Source organism: Arvicola amphibius, chromosome 18, assembly GCF_903992535.2.
Source record: "Arvicola amphibius chromosome 18, mArvAmp1.2, whole genome shotgun sequence".
Classification (NCBI taxonomy): domain Eukaryota; kingdom Metazoa; phylum Chordata; class Mammalia; order Rodentia; family Cricetidae; genus Arvicola; species Arvicola amphibius.
This window is the reverse complement of record NC_052064.1, coordinates 9,299,724-9,321,450: the sequence shown is the minus strand read 5'-3', so window position 1 is coordinate 9,321,450 and position 21,727 is coordinate 9,299,724. Positions and strand designations below refer to the sequence as shown.

The following is a 21,727-nucleotide window of genomic DNA, read 5'->3' as shown; positions in this document are numbered from 1 at the left end:
AACCTAACGGAGTAGCCTTTTACATGTCTGTTAACTTTTCTTTCAGATTTAAAGTAAAAAAGCCAAAAGAAACTGAATATGATATGATCTTTTTTTCTTTCATTTTTAATCGAACAGAATTCTCTCCAGGAAGTTTTTGTACATAGTATTTTTCTGAGAATTTGAATTTTGAATTTTTTTTAAGAAAAAAGGAAGATTATAGTTGAAAGGGTAGTTTTATGATTTTCATTAATTTAATGAGTAATTAAAATATTTTTGTTCATTTCCGAAGCCATGGGACCTGTAGAGTTCGGCATGCTTTGTGCTATGTCTTCTCAGTTATCGAGGTTAAAATTATTGCTTAGATGTGTCATCCCTTAGTGATGGTTTTCCTTTTATTCCACATACACTTACTGAGTCTTGTCTAGGTGTTGAGTATAAAGAATTGAATTAAAATCCTTGCCCTCATAGAGCCTTATGCTTAGTTAACCACCACCCCCGAAGACTGCATATAATCCACTAAAACAGACTGAAAACAGTGTCTTTGTAATTTTATGGCTTTAGAACTGGCCTGTTCCAAATGCAGTTGTAGAACTGATTATTCTGTTACATGGATATTTGTCCATGTATGTCTTTTTGTTGGATTCAGTAATGCATACTGTTACCTCTGCTTTTCAGTCAAACTTTCCATAATTTGGTATTTTTATCTGTGTACTTATATTGTGTACTTACATTTGAATAAACACTAGCTATAAATGATTTGTATGCACTAAAAGAGTTGGAGTTTGAAACAGAATCTTATCCTAAGCTCCTCTGCTGCTGATGTATTTTAATGAGAGCATGGTAGTTTAAGCAGCTTCTGAAATGTGCTGGTAAGAATGCCATTGCATTTTCCCTGAGAGATCTTTGCTTTTTAAATGATAAGCCTGGACTTTCGATTCTATTTACAGATAATATTTCAACAGCAACCCAGGCTCTTGGTTTTTAAGAATGAATCTTCTATCCTACAAAGCCTTCTAAGTGTATTTCAGTGGCTTAATACTGTACAAAGAGGCAGCTGACTCTGCACCTGTTCTTCAAGCAGACAAGAAATAGAACACCTGTGGAGTTGCTAAATAACTTGGGAAAACCGTGGTGTAGTGTATTTTTATATTGTATGGCACTTGTAACTGCTATATGTTATTGCTGAATGAATATCTTTAAACAATGGGCATCCCTATATATATTCTTCTATAGTTGGTAAAGTTTAAAAATACTATATTATTTATTCTTAGTTTTTGTCACATATTTTGATGGTGATATTTGTTGACAGGAGTTTCTTTCCCATCTGATACTGCCTGGTCAGGCAGCCCTTCAGTCACAAGGAAATACACAGAGGTCTGTATTAATTATAAACTGATCGGCCTTTTAGCTCAGGCTTTTTGTTAACTCTTATAACTTATATTAGCCCATAATACCTGTCTGTGTTAACCACGTGGCTTGGTACCTTTTTCAGTGAGGCAGTCACATCTTGCTTGCTCTATGTCTGGCTTCCTCTGTGTCTGGGTCACGAGTGCAGACTGAATATTTCCTCTTCCCAGAATTCTCGTTGCCCCACCTCTACTTCCTACCTGGCCGCCTGCCTATACTTCCTACCTGGCTACTGGCCAATCAGCATTTATTTAAAATATAAGTAAGAGGGTACAGACCATTGTCCCACAGTACTTCCCCCACCCCTGTTTTGTTCTTTTTTAAAACAAGAACTCTGAATTGAATCTCCTTTTTTTTTTTAGCTTTTCTCCTGAGCAGTACAAGTAACAACTTGTAACCAACACTCTAAACAAAGAAAAATATTCATAGTCCATTTTTTTGGGAATGCAGGCATAGTTTTTCAGGCTGCTTCCTGCTGATTGGGGACGCTGATAATCTTACAGGGACCTAAAGAAAATTTAGAATTACAGTCAAGTCCTAACTGGAAAATTCTGTGAGGCTTCTCATTTCCTGTGGAAACAAAAGTAAAACCTCTTCTCCAAAGTAACATACCTTTTGACTTAAATTTTGAAGTCAAGGCATTTTCAAAATACATATGTTGGATTAGTCCAGAAGCATTTATAATCACGTCTTTTAGCAGCTGTTGCTCTTCCTCAGCAGTCATACAATTCAAAGACAACACAGTAATATGCACTATCCAGGCTCTTTGTATTTTCCATGGCTTTATTTTAACCTCTATTTTATTTTTATTTTTAATTTTTGGCTTTTTGAGACAGGGTTTCTCTGTGAATCTCTGGCTGTCCTGGCACTCACTCTGTAGACCAGGTTGTTCTTGAACTCACAGAGATCCGCCTGCCTCTGCCTCCCAAGTGTTGGGATTAAAGGTGTGTGCCACCACACCCAACTACTGTATTTCTTTTTTATTTTAAGGACTTTATCTTTTTCTTTTCTCTCCCAAACCTACATATATTTTTAAATATACTCTAAACCCTTTAGAGGTTTTTTTTGTTTTTTGTTTTTTTTTTTTTTTTTTGTCTTTGAATCTATCTTTACTGTATCTCTCTTTCTGACTACATGAGTCTTTAATTTGCTAAGCAGTATGGCTAGGACTAAAGCCGTGATTTTGATGGCTGGATCCAACCCATTCCTTAGCTTCATGGTGGAAGTACTGGCCAGAGCCATGTTTATTGCCACAACTCTATGGTGTTTCAGAGTCTGTGCCGCCACCAAGAAGCATGCTGTAGGCTATTTATTCATAAACACCATTCAGGTGTTTTGTGGCAGAGCCTCTTAAATAGGCTGCAAAGTTTTTGCAGCTAAAGCTGTGTCAGGAAGCCTCTCTAGCAAACAGCCCACCCGAGAAAGTGCCTCTATCATGCTTAACTCTATTCTTTTCCATCTAGAATTACTTCCCAAGCTCTCGCAGTTTTTCTGTGGCTGAATTGTCCACAAGTTGTGCACCATTTGTTGACTGAGTTTCTGTCCTACTTGGTTCTGCTTGGTCAAGCAGCTGTTCAGTCACAAGGAAATACACAGAGGTCTGTATTAATTATAAACTGATCGGCCTTTTAGCCCAGGCTTTTTATTAACTCTTATAACTTATATTAGCCCATAACACTTGTCTGTGTTAACCACGTGGTTTGGTTCCTTTTTCAGTGAGGCAGTCACATCTTGCTTGCTCTATGTCTGGCTTCCTCTGTGTCTGGGTCACGAGTACAGACTGAATCTTTCCTCTTCCCAGAATTCTCATTGCCCCACCTCTATTTCCTGCCTGGCTACCCGCCTATACTTCCTACCTGGCTACTGGCCAATCAGCATTTATTTAAAATATAAGTGAGAGGGTACAGACCATTGTCCCACAACATCATTGATGATACTGTGTTAATCAATTATATAATTATCAGCTATTTTTGTAATTAGTATAGTTAATAGTTATAGTAATTCTAGTTGTATATTTCTTTCCTTTTTTTTTTTTGAAGGCTCATGTTTTCTTCCATGTGAATCAAGAGCTCATATTTAAGAAGCGGTGGTTTCATATAAAAGAAATTTTATAAAGAAGGAAATTTAGACTAGGGAGATGGCTCAACATGTAAAGTTGCTTGCTTGCACAAGCAATGTTCAGGTCCTCAGCATCCATGTAAAAGCCAGGCTTTGTGGTGTGAGTTTCTAATCTTTTGGGCGGGTGCAGGGTGAGGGGAGACATAGATGGAGGCAGGAGGATGCCTGAAGTGGTAAGTGATTTACTGACCACTGAGGCAGTAGCTTCAGGCCAGGTTCAGGCATCCTGAAGAGTGATACCTACACTCAGGCCAGCACACCTACACATACTACTCACAAGCACACTGGAAGAGAAATTGTTAGGGGAAAACACCTGTAGTTCAAGTCACGAAACACATCAAAGTTGCTCTACAATCATTTTCTCTTTTTATTTTTTTTAAAGAAAACAAACTGTCCCTTTTCATTATACACACCAATCCAAGCTCCCACTCCCTCCCCTCCTCCCATTCCCTCTATCTAGCCCCCCTCAACCCTCCCCCCATCCACTCCACAGAGAGGGTAAGGTATATTGCTTTGGGGAAAGTCAAAGGTCCTCCCTACTATATCCAGGCCGAGCAAGACACCCATCCAAAGAGAATGGGTTCCCAAAAAACCAGTACAAGCAGCAGGGACAAATTCTGGTGCCACTGCCAATGGCCCCCAGTCTGCCCCAGCCGTGCAACTGTCGGCCACATTTAGAGCGACTAGTTTAGTCCTATGCTTGTTCCTTCCCAGTCCTACTGGAGCTGGTGAGCTCCTATTAGCTCAGGTAGACTGTTTCAGTGGGTGAACCCATCATGGGTGACTTCTTTGCTCATGTTCTCACTCATCCCACTCTTCACCTGAACTTTGGGAGCTCAGTCCAGTGCTCCAGTGCAGGTCTCTGTGTTTCAATCAGTTGCTGGATAGAGGTTCTATGGTGACATTTAAGATACTCATCAGTCTGACTACATGGCAAGGCAAGTTTGGGCCCCCTCTCCTCCATTGCTTAGGGTCTTAACTGGGGTCATCCTTATGGATTCCTGGTAATTTCCATAGAGCTAAGTTTCCTGCTAGCCCCATCATGGCTCCCTCAATCAAGATATGTCTTTCCTTGCTCTCATCTCTGTCCTTACTCTGTCTCGACCATCCTGTTCCCTCATGTTCTCCTCGCCCCTCCTCCCTCCCCTCCTTTTACCTCTCCTTCCTCCCTTATCCCCTGGCCCCTATGCTCCCTATTTTGTCAGGTGATCTTGTCTATTTCAACTTTCCAGGTGGATCTATATATGTTTTGCTTAGAGTTCATCTTATTACTTAGCTTCTTTAGGATAATGAATTATAGGCTCAGTATCCTTTGTGTATAGCTGGTACCCACTTATGAGTAAGTACATTCCATGTTTATCTTTCTGGGTCTGGGTTAACTCACTTAGGATGTTTTTTTTTTTTCTAATTCCATTCATTTGCATGCAAAATTCAAGATGTAATTGTTTTTTTACTGCTAAGTAGTACTCTAATGTGTAAATGTGCCACAGTTTGTTTTTCCATTCTTCAGTTGAGGGGCATCTAGGATGCTTCCAGGTTCTGGCTATTACAAATAATACTGCTATGAACATAGTTGAACAGCTGTCCTTGTATTATGAATCACTTAGCATTGAAGTAGTAAGTTCAGGCAAGCTTCAGACATCGTGAAGGATGGTGCCTACACTCAGGCCAGCACACCTGCACACACTACTCACAAGCACACTCGAAGAGAAATTAAATATAGTGGAAACACCTTTAGTTCAAGTCATGAAACACAGCAGAGTTGTTATACAATCTTTTTCATGACTTGATTATGGCTGTGTGTATAGTGTTACTAAAATCCAAGCTAGATATAGTTGTCGATGGTTGAAGCCTGAAGCCTGTTTTGTCTCTATTAAGGAGAGGTGTAGATTTTTTTTCATAATTATTATACTGTGGTACTGTTTTATAATTATAATTTTGTCATAAGGATTGTCATTAGTTGTTTGAATCAGTATTTTTAATAAGGGTTCAGCGTTGTTCAAAATCTAAGTTAGATATAATTGTTGATGGTTGAAGCCTGTTTTGTCTCTATTAAGGATAGGTGCAGATGATTTTCTTTTCATAATAATTATATGTGGTACTGTTTTATAGTCATAACTTTTCATAAGGATTGTCATTAGTCGTTTGAATCAGTATTTTTAATAAGGGTTCAACATTGTTCACCCATCATTGAGTTATATATGGGATGATAATTCTGGCTAGATGTTGGTATTTTATGTGTGTCCTGGCCCAGTGGTAACATGTTGTATAATATTAAAGAAGACTTTTACCTTTTCTATTTTTTTTTCTGCCATGGTAGCTGAAAGTGTTTGCTGCTCTTTTATTCCTAAATGTTTTACTAGTCATACATTTTTCTTTCATCAATGTTCAACATTTTAATGATTGGTGTATCCTTGTTTTAATTTTTGTTGGCTACTTTTTAAAAAAGACATCTTAAGTGTTACTGACTTTTAATTTATAGCAAGAGCTACCCAGGTTTAAACATCTCTTTAAAATAAGAAGGTATTGTGGTGTGGATGGTAAGTAAATTGTATGACTAGGTGGCACTAGGCTATAGGACTCCTGAGGGTGATATGCAAATGACTGAGGACAAGAAAGCATCATTCTCTGAAATTTAAATTATTTCTATTTTTTCCTTTATAGATAAGGCTACAAAACATGGTCAGAACTAAATCTTTTGGTACAAGCTAATTATCTTTAGTGTAAAGTTAAAGTCCCAGAAAACCCATGAAGGATGCACTTGACCTCCGTGTGTGTGTCGTGCTTTCCAATAGATTAAAATCCACAGATAATACTCTGAGTGCCTCACTTTCTATCCACTCTGTTAAGGACAGGACAGTGGCCTGTGTTTTGTCACTTGTTTTCAGTGATAGTGGAATTTAATAAAATGACCCAGAGTTCTAATAATGATAAAGAAAAATCTTAGATGATAATGCTGCTTTCTTTTTTCCCCCCTATAGCTTGCTGAGTATAGAGAAAGACAAGCCCGACGAGAAGGGAAAAAGAAGAAAAGTGTTTCAAAGTGTAAACAAGATGTACACAGCTTAAAAATTAATCAACAAAGTAATGAGACCTTCATAAATAGTTCTCAGTGTGTAGAATCAGCTGGGAATCCTGATTCCACCAAAATGAGAGCTGGACAAATAGAGACGCAAAATGAAGTCTTTGTTAAAGTGAGTGCCTCCAGATTTTCAGCATAGTTCTGAGTGGAACCTTAGTGTAACAAGAGTGGGCATCAGCACACTGTGCAGTTGAATTATGACTTTTGTCCCTTCTTGCAAATTTGAGCAATATTTTAGTAGCTATACCTAAAGTATTTAATGACCTCTGAGTGAGCTTTGTGAGCTTCATTCAGCAATTATTTATTGAGCACTCACAATGCAAAGCTGAGGAAGGCAGATATAAAGAACGTCAGTGTAAACTATCAGACCCGTGCCAGAACAGTGCACCTGCTTTCTAGAGTACAGGGGACCCAGAGTCAGCCATGTGTGTGTAACTTGGGTAGCTTTGGAAGGGGTAATATAGAAAGTATGAATGGGAGTGAGGTAAAGGTTAAAAAAAGTAAAGGAAGCAAGTTCTTCACCGAAAGAAAGGCATTTACAAAGATAAAAGACAGTGAAGCAGTGTGTTGTGAGATCTGGAAACAGGAGCTTCAATTTCATATGAATCCCAAAGTGATGGGGTAGGGTGGTGGTAGTTTCTGAGTTTGGAAATTCTCATAGAAAGTGCCCAATGAATCCTACTTTCCTAAGCCCCACCCCCTGTTTAATGGGCAGCTTTCTGACATGGGAATGTGAATGGATCAAGATGGTTGGTAAGTGGTTGACTCACTACTCAGAACCAGAGAGAGAGGGGTGGGTTTCTCATGAGAGTATTGGGAGGATGGATAGTACTTGAATTTTGTGGTACAGCCTGTTTATGTAGAAATAAAGTGAGAATAGATGAGGATTGTATAGGGTTTCTGTTGCTGTGACAAAATACCATGACCAAAATGTAAGTTGGGGAGGAAAGGTTTTATTGACTTACATTTTCATATTTTTGTTCATCACTGAAGGATTTCAGGACAGAAACTCAAATAGGACAGGAGCTGATGCAGAGGCCATGGAGGAGTGCTGCTTGCTGGCTTACTTCTCCATGACTGCTCAGCAAACTTTTCTTATAGAACCCAGGATCAGCAGCCCAGGGATGGCACCACCCACCATGGACTGGGCCCTCCCCATTGATCACTAAATGAGAAAATGCCTACCAGCTGGACCTCATGGAGGCCTTTTCTCTGATGACACTAGCTTGTGTCAGATTGACACACAACCGGCCAGTCCAGGGATTTAAAGCTTTGGTCACTACCCAGGTGTGCAATGGAGACATGTTATATTCCCCATAAAATCTACTATGTATGTCTCTTGGAAGTATGGGAATATGGCTTCAAAAGGAGAGAGAGGAGATGAGATTGGTAGCACATATCAGAAACTTGAGCAGGTGGGGCCTTGTTTTATTTCTGTTGTAATAAATAACCAATAAGAGCAACTTGTAGTGGGGAAAATTCATTTGACTTATTCCAGGTTCTAGTCCACCGTTGCAGGGAAGTCAAACTCAAGGTAGCTAGCTAATCCTATTGCATCTAACAACCCAGAGAGAAAAAACGTACGCATGCCTAGTTTCAGCTCCCTTTCTCTACTCCTAAACAGTCTGGGATGAAAGCCCAAGGAATAGCAGGAATTCTAATTGTTCTTAATAATAAAAACTCGGAGTCAGCTATGGGGTGAAAACTGAAGGATCAGAGAAACAGAGCAGCTAACCACTAGAGTTCTTACCTCTACCAATGCTCAGACCAAAAGGGTGATCAAACTTCTCCTCAGACTGCAATGAGCTCCTGATGACACACAAGCAGCCAGTCCAGGCAGGGCAGTCTCCTGCCACCATATATCCCTCTCTGCTCCGAGCCATATCACTCCTGTAGTTCTACTGGGATTAAAGGCGTGGGATCACCTTTCTGTGAGCTCTGTTTCTCTTTTAGACTGGATCAATTTTGTGTACCCAGGGTGGCCTTGAACTAACAGATCTGTCTGCCTGAGATTAAAGTAGGATTGTGTGCCAACACTGCCTGGCTTCTAGTGGCTTAGTTTGGCACTCTGATCTTCAGGTAAACTTTATTTGTTAAAACACAAACAAAATATTACCACACTTGTTACATAGACTTTTTACGTGTATTTATGATTCAAGACTCCTAATTTATTATATATTGTTGAATCATTGTTGAATTGTGGTTAATATGTGTGTTGAATAAGAGCTTGAAACAGGAACATACACGCATACACACTAGAGCTCATGCCTGAGCAAAACTGAACTAACACACCTCTCCTCCATAAGCCACAACATTGCTGTTCTGAGAAACACTGGACAGCACTTAAACGTTATGCTTGAGGTCATTTTTAAGCAGTAAAATCAGTAATTAAAAAGTGCCAAAATGTGCCACTCTGAGCCCTGGAAGGGTACCGACTTTACATTGTGAAAACAGGAAAGCAACTGTTGCCCTGTTCTGTGCCATCCAGTGTTGTCTACCTTGGGTTTTCCCTGTTCTGCTCATGTCCTCAAATCACCTAATAGATGGTATGAGTATTGATTTGGGGGCTAGCAAATAAATTTTATTAAGGAGGTGACTTCATGAAAGCAAGAGTCTGAAAAAATGAAAATCAACTGTATTCTTAGATAATCTCCAAATATTATCTCATTTTTAAAAATCTTAATAGTATTCTTTTATTAAAAATAGTATTTTTAATTTTTGAAAAGAAATGGTGAGGGTTCATTGAGATGGTTCAGTGAATAGAGTTACTTGCTGGCTGGACATAATGGTGCACTCCTCTAATCCCAGCATTAGAGAGGCAGAAGCAAGAGGATCTCTGATTTCTAGGCCAACCTAGAATAGGACAGTCAGAGCTACATAGTAAGATCCTGTCTTGGGAAAAAGAAGCAAACAAAAACTAAGGAATCAATAAATGAAAACAACTTGCTGCCAGACCTTATGACCTGCATTCCATTCCCAGGACCCACATGGTGAAAGGAGAGAACCAGCTCCTGAAAGTTGTCATATGCCTCCCATGCCTGTGCTGCACACACACATCAAATCACTTGATGTAATACAGGTTTGTTTTTTTGTTTGTTTGTTTTTATTTTGCTTTTTTTAGTAAAATTTTTTTATATTAAAAATTTCCACTTCCTCCCACTTCCTTCCCCTCCCCTTTCCCCCTCACTCTCCAATCCAAAGAGCAGTCAGGGTTCCCTACCCTATGGGAAATCCAAGGTCCTCCTTGCTCCCCCCAGGTCCAGGAAGATGAGCATCCAAATATACTAGGCTCCCACAAAGCCCGTCCATGGAGTGGAATCAAAACCCATAGCCATTGTCCTTGGCTTCTCAGTCAGCCTCCACCATCAGCCACATTCAGAGAGTCCGGTTTGATCACATGCTCCATCAGTCCCACTCCAACTGGCCTTGGTGATCTCTCATTAGATCAGCCCCACCGTCTCAGTGGGTGGACGCACCCCTCATGGTCCTGACTTCCTTGCTCATGTTCTCCCTCCTTCTTTCCTCATTTGGACCTTGGGAGCTCAGTCCAGTGTTCCACTGTGTGTCTCTGTCTCTATCTCCATCCATCACCAGATGAAGGTTCTATGGTGATATGCAAGATATTCATCAGTGTGGCTATAGGATAAGGCTAGTTCAGGCACCCTCTCCTTTGCTGCCCAAGGAACAAGCTGAAGACATCTCCTTGGACACCTGGGAACCCCTCTAGAGTCAAGTCTCTTGCCAACTGTAAAATGGCTCCCTGAATTAAGATATCTACTTCCCTGCTCCCACATCCACCCCTCCTCCATCTCAACCATCCCATTCCCTCAAGCTCTCCCCATCCTCCCCTTCTCTCTTCTCTCTCCCCATCTCACCTTATCCCCACCCCATCCCCACCCCCGTGCTTCCAATCCCTGCCCAGCAATCTTGTCCAATTCCAATATCCAGGAGGATAACTATATATTTTTCTTTGGATTCACCTTCTTATTTAGCTTCTCTAGGATCACGAATTATAGGCTCAGTGTCCTTTATTTATGGCTAGACTCCACTTATGAGTGAGTACATACCATATTCATCTTTTTGGGTTTGGGTTATCTCACTCAGGATAGTGTTTTCTATTTCCATCCATTTGCATGCAAAATTCAAGATGTCATTGTTTTTTACCATTGAGTAAAACTCAAAAGTGTATATGTGCCACACCTTCTTTATCTATTCTTCTATTGAGGGGCACCTAGGTTGTTTCCAGGTTCTAGCTATTATAAATAGTGCTGCTGTGAAGATAGTTGAACAAATTCTTTTGTAGTATGATTGGGCATCTCTTGGGTATATTCTCAAGAGTGGAATTGCTGGGTCCTGAGGTAGGTTGACTCCCAGTTTCCTGAGAAACCGCCACACTGATTTCCAAAGTGGTTGCACAAGTTTGCATTCCCACCAACAATGGATGAGTGTTCCCCTTACTCCACATCCTCTCCAGTATAGGCTATCATTGGTGTTTTTGATTTTAGCTATTCTGACAGGTGTAAGATGGTATCTCAGAGTTGTTTTGATTTGCATTTCCCTGATCGCTAAGGAGGTTGAGCATGACCTTAAGTGTCTATTGGCCATTTGAACATCTTCTGTTGAGAATTCTCTGTTTTGAGAACACATCACTGTATTGTTTAGCGGGAACATTCAGCCCCCAGTCCCTTGAGTATTTATTTAACTTGTGTAGCAAGTTGTATATTTAGGGCTTTCTGGAGATATACTTTATCATTTAGAGGAGGTTCCTTTCTACTCTTAATTCATTGCGTGTGTTTATGTAATTATTCGTGAGTGCTCAGCAGACACTCTACTGTGGAGGTCATCCCCAGCCCTTGTGAGTGCTCAGCAGACTCTACTGTGGAGGTCCCTTTTGAGTGCTCAGCAGACACTCTACTGTGGAGGTCATCCCCAGCCCTTGTGAGTGCTCAGCAGACACTCTGCCATGGAGGTCCATCCCCAGCTCTTATGAGTGCTCAGCAGACACTCTGCCGTGGAGGTCATCCCCAACCTCTGTGAGTGCTCAGCAGACTCTACCGTGGAGGTCCATCCCCAGCCCAAAGTTAATATTTTGTCTTGAAGGGCTGCTAAATGTTGCGGTTTGTCCTCTATCTCTTGAGATGACATTAATTAAAAGGGCTGTTAGATATGGGTGAACTCTGGTAGGAAAGGCAAGCTCAGGCCCTTTGGTCACCTAACGTTTCACTCAGTGGCCTCCATAGCCTTGCTGGCTTTCAGGATGGGTGGGAATGGTGTAGCTTGAGTTTCCTGGTTCTTCCGTGTTCTGTGGTTGCCCCCCCCCACCATGATGTTTACTCAGAGGTTTTGTTGCTGTTAGATTACTTCAGCATTATTTCTGTTGGTTATTTGAGACACAGCATTTCATAATACCCAATTTTAAATTTGTGATGGTTAAATCCATAATTTGTGATCTTTAAAATGTTTCTCCATTGACCAGTATTTTTCTTGTGAACAATCCATACTCTCCCTTTCCTTTGTGTGCCTTGTTATTTCTTTTAACTAAACATTTTAAATAATGAGGCAACTTTGGTATAGGTTTTGGTTTCAAGATGCAGTTTTTTTTTAACATTATAGCATATTGATATTTGGATTCCTTACTATAGTTTATCTTTTTGAATGCAATAACTTTTGTTAATCTCTTTTTTGATACAAGATCTCTTTATGTAGTACTAGACAGTCTCCCTAGTGCTGGGATTAAAGGTGTATACTACCTCCCCAGGCTAATCATTCTGTTTATTGTTTTTTGGGGGAAGGGGTTGGTTATTTTTGAGACAAAGTTTCTCTATGTGGCCATGGCTCCCTCTGTAGACCATGCTGGCCTTGAGCTTGCAGAGATCCACCTGTCTCTCTCTTCCAAGTGCTAGGATTAAAGGTCTGTGCCGCTACCACCCAACTAGTCTGTTTATTCTTGATACCGGTTTTTAGTATGCAGTGTGTACTTAATTATCATATGGAGGGATTGCATCATGGAAATCTTTAGATTTAGAAGAGAACATCATGGCTGGGATGAGCTCAGTCCCTGGAACTCCCATTAAAATGCTGAAAATGGTAGCTTACACTTGTAATCCCAGTATTAGGGAGACATGGAAGGATTCCTGGGGCTCAGTGGTTACCTAGCTTCTCCTAATTAGTGAGTTCAGGTTAGTGAGAAACCTTGTCTCAAAGCACATCTGCTGCCATCCCAAGGATGACACCAAAAGTGGCCCGTAGCCCTCTGACCTCTACATGTGTGCACAAATGCACACACATATGCATAAATAAATAAATGAGCAGAACCTCATGAATTAGGACTCATTGTTACAGGATTTTAGACTAGAGACAAGCTTATTTCTTTTCCTGCCAGCAGTTGCTACTTCTTGGGAAGGCCATTGCAGAACTTGACCTTAAATGTCAAATAATATTTCTGTAGGAGTAGATGAGGAATTAGTGATAGTTAATATTTATAAACTCTCTGAATTTCATGTTAGAGATGTGTGTGTGTGTGTGTGTGTGTGTGTGTGTGTGTGTGTGTGTGTTGGACAGTAAAACAACACTTTGGGAATTAGAAAAATTAAGATTTATTTCTTTATTCCCTACTTCACACTTGAGAGAAGCTTTGAATGCCACTGAACTCAAATTCTGGGTTAAAGCAAAAATGTTTCATTTTTATTTTATTATTTTACATGTATGGATATTTTGGCTATAGGGTTTATGCTTGCTTCCCATACAGTGCAGTGTCCATGGAGGCCAGAAGAGAGCACTAGATCCCTTGGAACTGGAGTTAGAGCTAGCTGCTTGTGGACCCATTGGCAAGAGCAGCAAATGCTCCTACTTGCTGAGCCATTTCTGTAGCCTCCTGCAAATAGTTTTAAGCGAATGCTTTTTAAGCTGTAAAAGCATTATATCAACAAAGGGTGTTATTTCTCTTTAAATAATTTAGCATGAAGATCTGGTAATACTTTTGAAGAAATGACACTCCTGATAATATCATTTAGGACTCTTTTATTTAGGAGTTATAAAGTTTAGAGAAATTATACTTTGGTACTTTTAGCTTACAAAGGGTAGGTATTGTGTATAAGAGCATGTCCTCTTTTTTTTTAATACAGAGAAAAAATTTACTGCTTAGACAGTAATTCATAGGTGAGATTGTAAAGATCTGAATATTTTGTACTAGGTTTGGAAGCATATTACCTGGGTTGTGAGCATTTTATGTAGTAGCTTCATTATGCTACCAACAGCAGTTGCTTAGTGGAAGTAAAATATGGGGAGAAGGCATCATTGTAAATTGTTTTACTTTTCTTTTAGCCTGAAGGTGAAATTTCTTCCTTAGCCGACAACCATAGTTCTTTAGAGGTAAGATTACCATGTCATAACATTATATGAGTAATGTTATAAGTAAAGATAGTCATTTTATTCGCTAAAATTATTGGTTGTTGATGCTTTATTTCTTGAACCTTTTACATGGTTTTGTTGCATTTCTATAAATACAATAAAATAACAGCATACGTGGTTAGGAAGTCACAGACACGTTCTACTGCTGTCATTTTTCACAATGTTCACTGACATATTAACTATTCCATAGTTTTATCTTTAAATACATAGAAATTCTGGTCAGTGTCTGGGAGAGGCTCCAGTCCTGGGTCTCCAGATGGAAGACCACTGGGGACTGACCAGTGTTTGGGAGAGGTCTAGTCCTGGCTTTCTAGATGGAAGACCACTGGGGACTGGTCTTATTTAGCACAGCTCTCTCTCTCTCTCTCTCTCTCTCTCTATATATATATATATATATATATATATATATATTTGGTTTTGAGTAAAGCTTTTCACAAATGTGTGGATTTGCATTAACCTTAGGAATGTTTTGTGATGTTAGGTGAGAAACTCTCAAGTGGATGAGATCTCTTTATGTGATGGTGATAAGTGTGTGTTATTTGTCTTAATCTTTTAAATATGATAACCATTTCTTTGGTCCAGAGTCAGAGAACATAAAAACATTTCTCTTTCTCCAAATGTTTTAGCAATTAGTGTATTTCATAAGTTTCGATGTGTTGCAGATTGCAAATAGAAAAGAGAAGCAGTTATGCTTAAATTAGCATAGCATAATTTTATATAAATAATATGGGTAGAACCTTTGATACTTAACAAATTTAATGTGTTTCGGAGCTAAGAATATACTTACTAGTACACTGACCAGGAAAATAACCAACAACAAATAAATAAATGGGTGTCTGATTCACAGTATGTAAAATTTCCTCTGTGGTCACTATGAATTTAAAATCACAACCTCTAAAAACTATCATTCAAGAATACTATGCCAAAACAATTATCTTTTAGAATAGAAGAAATTGAAACTTTTAAAGATGAGTACAAACTAAAGCCATTTGTGTCAACCAAACTAGCAGTGTGAAAGATACTCACACAAGTCACACACACAGATACAACAGATACAGTCTCAGTCACAAAAGCACAGTGAAGAGTAAGCATAGAAAGAGTAGATGGACCGAGAAAAAAATAGGAAAAAGCCATTTATGTCTCACTCTGCAAATCAGCAAACGCCTAATATATGGGGGGGCAGGGCACAGAAAACCAGACCAAAACAAGAAAACTTGAAGCAACCAGAAAACAGTCAACAGAGTTCTAGGAAACAGCAAAGTATTCTCAATAATAGCACTAATTGTAATTAGTCTCTACTTTCCAATTAAAAGACACAAATTAATTGTCTGAAAAAAAATAAACAGGATACAATTATTTGCTGTCTGTGAGAAATACATCTTTCTGGCACAGACACACTAGACTGAAAATGATTGCATCAGAGTCCATATGCCAGGCAAGAGGAAGCTTAAAAAAACAACACAGGAGTAGGTGCACTCATGCCTTATAAAGTGCACTTTATACCGAAGTTACCAGAAAGAGTAAAGAAGGTTGCTGCACGTTAATAATACAAGGGCCATCCTTTCTAGTTCTTGCAACGCATTCAGTATGCCGGAGAAAGTGAAGAAGATGGAGACCTTTAAGTATTTGCCCATTTTACGTGTTTGATCATCATTACTGTCTTATCCCAACAGGGAACTTTCCTTCACTAGTTCCTCTCTAATACTCGTGGTGCCTTGGTCTAGGTTGGCTATCAGATCCTGGCAGGTTCTTCCAATATGAACTACAAGTACTGACTCATTCCCAGCCTTCAGTACTCCGTCTTGGTGGAGATGGGCGTTGCTGTGACTAAGGTTAACATCCTAAATAATTTGGGAACCATGGCCAAGTGTGATGCTGAAGCATTTAGGGAAGTTCTTTAGGTTGGTGCAAACATTTCTATGATTACACAGTTGGGTTTCAGCTATTAGCATGCCTGTCTGGTGGCTGAGAAAGCAATTATGATCATAAAAGATGATGATGAACAGTGTACTTAAGAGCCTTCTTCTGGGGGCTCCTTCACTGTGCCTGTCAACTATCGTAGCCTGTTGTCTAGGCTACCAAAGTGATCTTTCATTTTAGAGAAAACCAGACAGATGAAGAAAAGAAGTAAGTCAGAGAAGTGTTGAAGGGCCTTTTTAGGGGCTGGGGAGGTGGCTTAGTCAGTAAAGTACTTGTTGTACAAGCATGAAGTCCTGGGTTTGGTAAGTACAGGTATGGTTGTTAGTTTCTGTAATTACAGCACCGGGGAGGCCAAGACAGGAGGATCCCTGGGACTTTGGGGTCAGTCAGTCTTCCTGAATCAGTGAGTTCCAGGTTCAATGAGAATCTTTACCTCAAAGAATAAGTTGAACTCTGACCTCACATACACACACTCGAAAGTCATAGCAGACCATAGTCTCTCCAATTACCGTCTCTATGGAGAAGCAATATTAGGGGAATTAGTGGTGATTGGAAGAGAAGCAGGTGCATTGTAAGCACTCAGGTGTTGGAGGAATGATTAACATTTGAACTTGTTATATGTGTTTTTGATGCTTGAACTGAGCAAAGTGCTTGTGAGACAAGCATGAGCTAGGGTGCTTCGCACCCACATGGAAAGTATGAAAATGTGTGTCTGTAGTCACCACACTAGGGAGCCAGAGATGGAGGATCCCTGGGGCTAGCTGCCCAGTAAGTGTAGCTGAATTTGCGGTCCCCATGCTTAGTGAAATACTGTTGTCAGGTAAATTCCATTCAGTTTAAGATCATAATATATCAGAAATTTTTTTTTTTTACAGATAAATGGCTGCTGTTTTGTGACAAAAACAGGAAAGCCTGCCAATTGTATTTATAGTATAGTAATTATAGCACTCATGATACTAATGTTTTATACTGTGTAAAGACCCCAGCTTACTAACAAAGCTTTTCCTGCATATACTTCTATTTGTTTTAAATATTTTAAAAAGCCAGTTATCTCCTTTTTATAGTGCAGAACTCCTGTTTGTGCTGTTGAGGTATGTATCTCATTAATAAGAGAGCAGGTTTGCCCACTAATGAACTCACAGGATATTGGAGTGTTTTAAAATGGACTTTGCTGTGGAATTTTAAATTTCATCCCTCTCCCTGAGGCATGTTGCTAGTACTGAATTATTAAAACCTTGGCTTGATTTAGGAAGAAGAATTTGATAATTGTTCTCAACAAGGAGCTCAGTCCAGTCAGACCTGTCTGGAGATGATGGAAAATGAGCTGGCTGGAAAACAGCTTACGATTGAAGAACTAACTGGAGAACTGGAAGAAAGGAGGGCCACCTGCGGGCCTGAAGTAATGCAGAGGGTGAGCTCGCCTCCTGTGGCTTTAGTTTGTTGTGCATGTGGATGGTAGTGCATGTGTGTGCCTTTTACACATGGGGCTTTGCAGTGGCCACATAGGTCATCTTGTAATTTTGTTCCTGTACATAGCATAAACAGGCCTGTTTAAAATGAGGATTGTAGAAACACAGCTGAAATAGTCACACTTAAAATTTAACTGCGTAATCTAGAGTGAAATCACTCCTATGAAGACACTTTTTTTTTTGTGATCAGTCTGAGAGAAAATTGGTATAAACCACTAAGAATGCGAGTCTCTTGTAAGGGTTACACTGACATCTGCTGTGCAGGAAGTCAGGATGACATCAGTAGGGTAGGACACTGGTGAAAACGGCAGCACACTTCCATTCCATCCTCTTCAGAGAAAAGCTGGGGTTAAATGTGCATGTTGGTGTCACCTAGGAATACACTGGGGCACAACAAAGTATAAAGAGACTTCTGTAAGAAAATATGGAAAAGTCAACCCAAATATATTCTCTTCCTTAATGCAGAGACATATTTTGTTGTTGTTGTTGTTTGTTTGTTTTTGTTTTTTTGAGACAGGGTTTTCCAGTAGCTATGGAGCCAGTAGTCCTGAAACTCACTCTGTAGACTAGGCTGGTCTCGAACTCACAGAGATCCGCCTGCCTTTGCCTCCCAAGTGCTGGGATTAAAGACGTGCCACCACCACCCAGCTAGATAACAAGTTTTCAAAGTCAGTTTTGAAATAAAACTAATTTGCATAGTCCAGTAGCTTTCATGGAAGAATACTTATTTTGATAAAAGAATAAAAACCTAAAAGCTAGTATTTACGGTTTTCACTGGTTTCGTGTAGCTCTACGAATTTGAAGCTGCCGTCAAGCAAAGAGACGGCATCATCACTCAGCTGATTGCTAACCTGCAGCAGGCTCACAAGGAAAAGGATGAGACAATGAGAGAGTTTTCCAAGTTAACCGAACAAAGTCAAAAATTACAGATTCAGTTCCAGCATGTAAGTATTATGAGTACAACTAGTTTATTGATGTTTTTAGCAATGGATTATATACTTTTCCATTTTCCAGAACAAATCAAAGAATCCATTTGCTTCTTTTAGTGTACTACCTTAGTGACCTGAAAAAAAAAAACTGGTAAATTTGTGTTGTTATATAGTAGCCAATAATTGTTGTTTGTTTGTTTTCGAGACAGGGCTTCTCTCTGTAGCTTCAGAGCCCTTCCTGGAACTCGCTCTTTAGACCAGACTAGCCTCCTAACAGAGATCCGCTTGCCTCTGCCTTCCAAGTGCTGGGATTAAAGGCGTGCGCCGCCACCACCACACAGCGTAACCACGGTTTTTAATTCATATCTCGTGAGTCCTTCCCTGCTATTATTTAAACTAAACTCCCTATTTCTGCTTTGAAAGTCTACAAAATCTTACCGTGGTGGACGGGTGACTTTGCAGACATTGCTCTGCAGTTGCGCTGCACATCTGCAGTCCTGGCATGGTTTATTAGGTTTGCCTTTGGAGTCCATCCTGGCTAGTCTATGTCAACTTGAAACAAGCTTAGAGTTATCTGAAAGAAGGAAACCTCAATTGAGAAAATGGCTCCAAAAGATCGGGCTGTGAGACATTTTCTTAATTAGTGATTGGTGGAGGAGGGCTCAGTCCCCTCTGAGTGTTACTATCCCTGAGGTGACCTTGGGTTCTATAAGAAAGCAGGCTGAACAAGCCATGAGGAACAAGCCAGCAATCAGCATCCTCCAGGGCCTCTGTATCAGCTCCTGCTCCAGGTTCCTGCCCTGTTTGAGTTCCTGTCCTGACTTCCTTTGATGATGCTATAATGTGGAAGCAATAAGGCAAATAAATCCTCTCCTCCCCAGCTTGCTTTTGGTCATGGTGTTTCATCATTCAGTAATAGTAACCCTGACTAACGCAGAATCTGATTGCATTGATCAGAGTTTGATAGCAAGTAAAACAAAACAACTTGAAATAATATTAAGCCAGAGAGTTTAATGTAAGTATACAGACATCTGATAGGATTTAGGAGCAGAAATATAATCAAGACTCTGAAAGAGATTGAAGCTAGAGTTTGAAAAGTCACCAGAATGCAGACGTCCCTTCCTGCCACACTTACTCCTGGCATTGTGACCTCAGTCCTGTGTCCCTCACTAGACCTGCTTTCTCTGAATTATCATGTGAAAGATAATTTAATGGCTCAGTCAGTCCAGTCCTAGCAACAGCAGATCTCAAACCCCTGAAGTGAACAGAGGTCACAGAGCTAGTGTCAGCAGGCGACCCCAGGAGTCTGCTGAAGGTTCTTTCTTTGTTCAAGTTGCAGGCTGGTGAAACGTTGCGTAGCAACACTCATAGCAGCACTGCTACAGAGCTACTTCATGTCAAGCAACAAGTCATGGCTCAGCAGCAGCAGCTGGAAGAACAAGACAGACTATTAAAAGATCATCAGAAAAAGGAGGAGGAGTTCAAAATACAGATAACTGTTCTGCAAGAGAAAATTAAAGTATGTGAAATGGTAAGGATGTCAGCTAGCTTTGGAATTTTCTTTTTCATGTGTCTTAAGCATATGAATTAGAAAATTTTATAATTCAGACTCTTTGAATATGGAAAATAATAGCAATTGAGAATCTCACACAGCTGTGTATCTCACACTAAGAGTTGCTAAGGTAATACTACCCTCTATTGTATTCCATATTTGTGTATATTAACTGGAGTCTCAGTAGAGCCTAAATTTATAACTCAAATATCTATCTTGTTGCATCTGAAGTATTCCCATCTATTTTAGCTATGATACAGAAATTCTGAAAGTATTTTTGTCACAAGGTAAAATTTTATAGATTTAGTTACAAGAAATAAGTGTTGTTTATTCTCTTTCTGCAAATTATGTTCTACTTCTTGGAAACATTTAGAAATTAAGACTCTTTGGGGCAGGGGATAGCATTATGTACCACATAGATTATAATCTTAAATTCTAAGAACAACTCATCCTAAAAGGTTTGCTTTCATTGATTTTCAAATGAGAAATGGAAATTTTAAAGTGATTGTTACTGCCTGTCCTACTCCCACATCTACTCCCTGCCTGGGGCAGGGCAGAGCTCCTGAACCACACTTCCTTTTCCTGTGTAAGAAAATGTCTTATAAAACATAGCAAATCAGAAACACAATCTGGTTTTGATTTGTATGCTTGGGAAACTCATTTAAGGTATTATCTGAGTCCTGTGCTGGAGCAGAGGTTCCAGGTTCAAGGGGCTGTTGAAAATTTCAAGTATGTGTCTGTTAGTTTGCAGTGATTAATAATCATGACGAACTGTGTATTTTGGGTCCTTTGGATTTTGTTTTCTTTCCATGGACAAATGAATTTTTAAAAAAAAACGAATACTAGTTAGAAGGTTCTTTAGTGAGCAGAAGGGAGGATGTTAGCACTCAGATATTGTGGCATTAGGCTGAGATAAACTGATCTATGCATCTCATTGTAGTGAAGCTGATGCCTGTGGACTCGAATTCTTCAGTCCTGTTTACTACAATTTCCCAACATCATTTTTTGTTTGTTTTTGTTTTTGATTGTTTATATTGAGTATAGTTTAATGATCCTTCTGGCTCTTGAGTGCTGTCAATATGTATAAACATGTCTGACTCAGGGTATGGTTTTTCTAGAGGGACCATAATTCTCAAAGGCTGAAGGCACTTTGGTGTTTTACATGAATTGTACTTAGAGGGTACTCCCAGCACTTCCTTCAGAGGGCTTTCTTCTGTCTGAGTGTCAACATTTTTTTCTTTAGACGTGTTATACATTCACTCAGAATTCCTATGAATTCTGTTTCCAAGGACTTTTGTGATATAATTTACCTGCTTATAATAGCTCTGACCAGTTCTGTAGATTTTATTTCATGCTTATTATTTGGGTCTGAAGCCTTTATTCACAGAGAAAACTAGATAGCAGATCCAAAACTCTACTCAACTTGGTGCTTTAATGCGATTGTGATGTGACTATGTTTGATGTGTTCTTCTGGGCTCAGCTGTTATCAACAGTCCGTATAATTGACCTCTCTGATGGGAACTTTCTTTTCTGTTTTCAAGTTTCTGTTTGAAGTGAAACTGTAGTTCCAGCTCAGTGTGTCAGGAATATTATAGTTGTTGCAGATGTCACGGAAATGCCCGGCAGTGAAGTTAGGAAAGACTCTTGGGAAATCTCTTCTTATGGCAGAGCTTTTGGTGTTGGAACACCTTTACATCACTAGAGTTCATGGGGTCACCTGGACTTACTTTTAAGTTTTTTTCTGAGAGTATTCAGAGAGTGCATAGTGATATAATTAGCTGTCAGAATATTAAAAAATTGGAATATTGATCAGTTAATTTTAAAAAGTGAAGATATAATGGGTTAGTAAAGATTTAGT

General features: G+C 39.6%; 1 protein-coding gene across 7 annotated transcripts in view; it reads left to right on the top strand.

Moving 5' to 3' along the window:
• The window catches only part of Akap9 (A-kinase anchoring protein 9), a 131,973-nt gene that overhangs the window by 3,540 nt on the left and 106,706 nt on the right, over positions 1 to 21,727 (top strand). For 4 of the 7 annotated variants that reach the window (XM_038315469.1, XM_038315467.1, XM_038315463.1 and 1 more), the window contains 6 exons: positions 6,489 to 6,701; positions 9,570 to 9,668; positions 13,913 to 13,960; positions 17,169 to 17,330; positions 18,177 to 18,332; positions 19,651 to 19,848. In XM_038315469.1, the coding sequence (XP_038171397.1) occupies positions 6,489 to 6,701; positions 9,570 to 9,668; positions 13,913 to 13,960; positions 17,169 to 17,330; positions 18,177 to 18,332; positions 19,651 to 19,848 (876 nt within the window). The remainder of the gene's footprint in view (positions 1 to 6,488; positions 6,702 to 9,569; positions 9,669 to 13,912; positions 13,961 to 17,168; positions 17,331 to 18,176; positions 18,333 to 19,650; positions 19,849 to 21,727) is intronic. The other 3 variants (XM_038315465.1, XM_038315466.1, XM_038315468.1) reach the window with 3 other exon arrangements.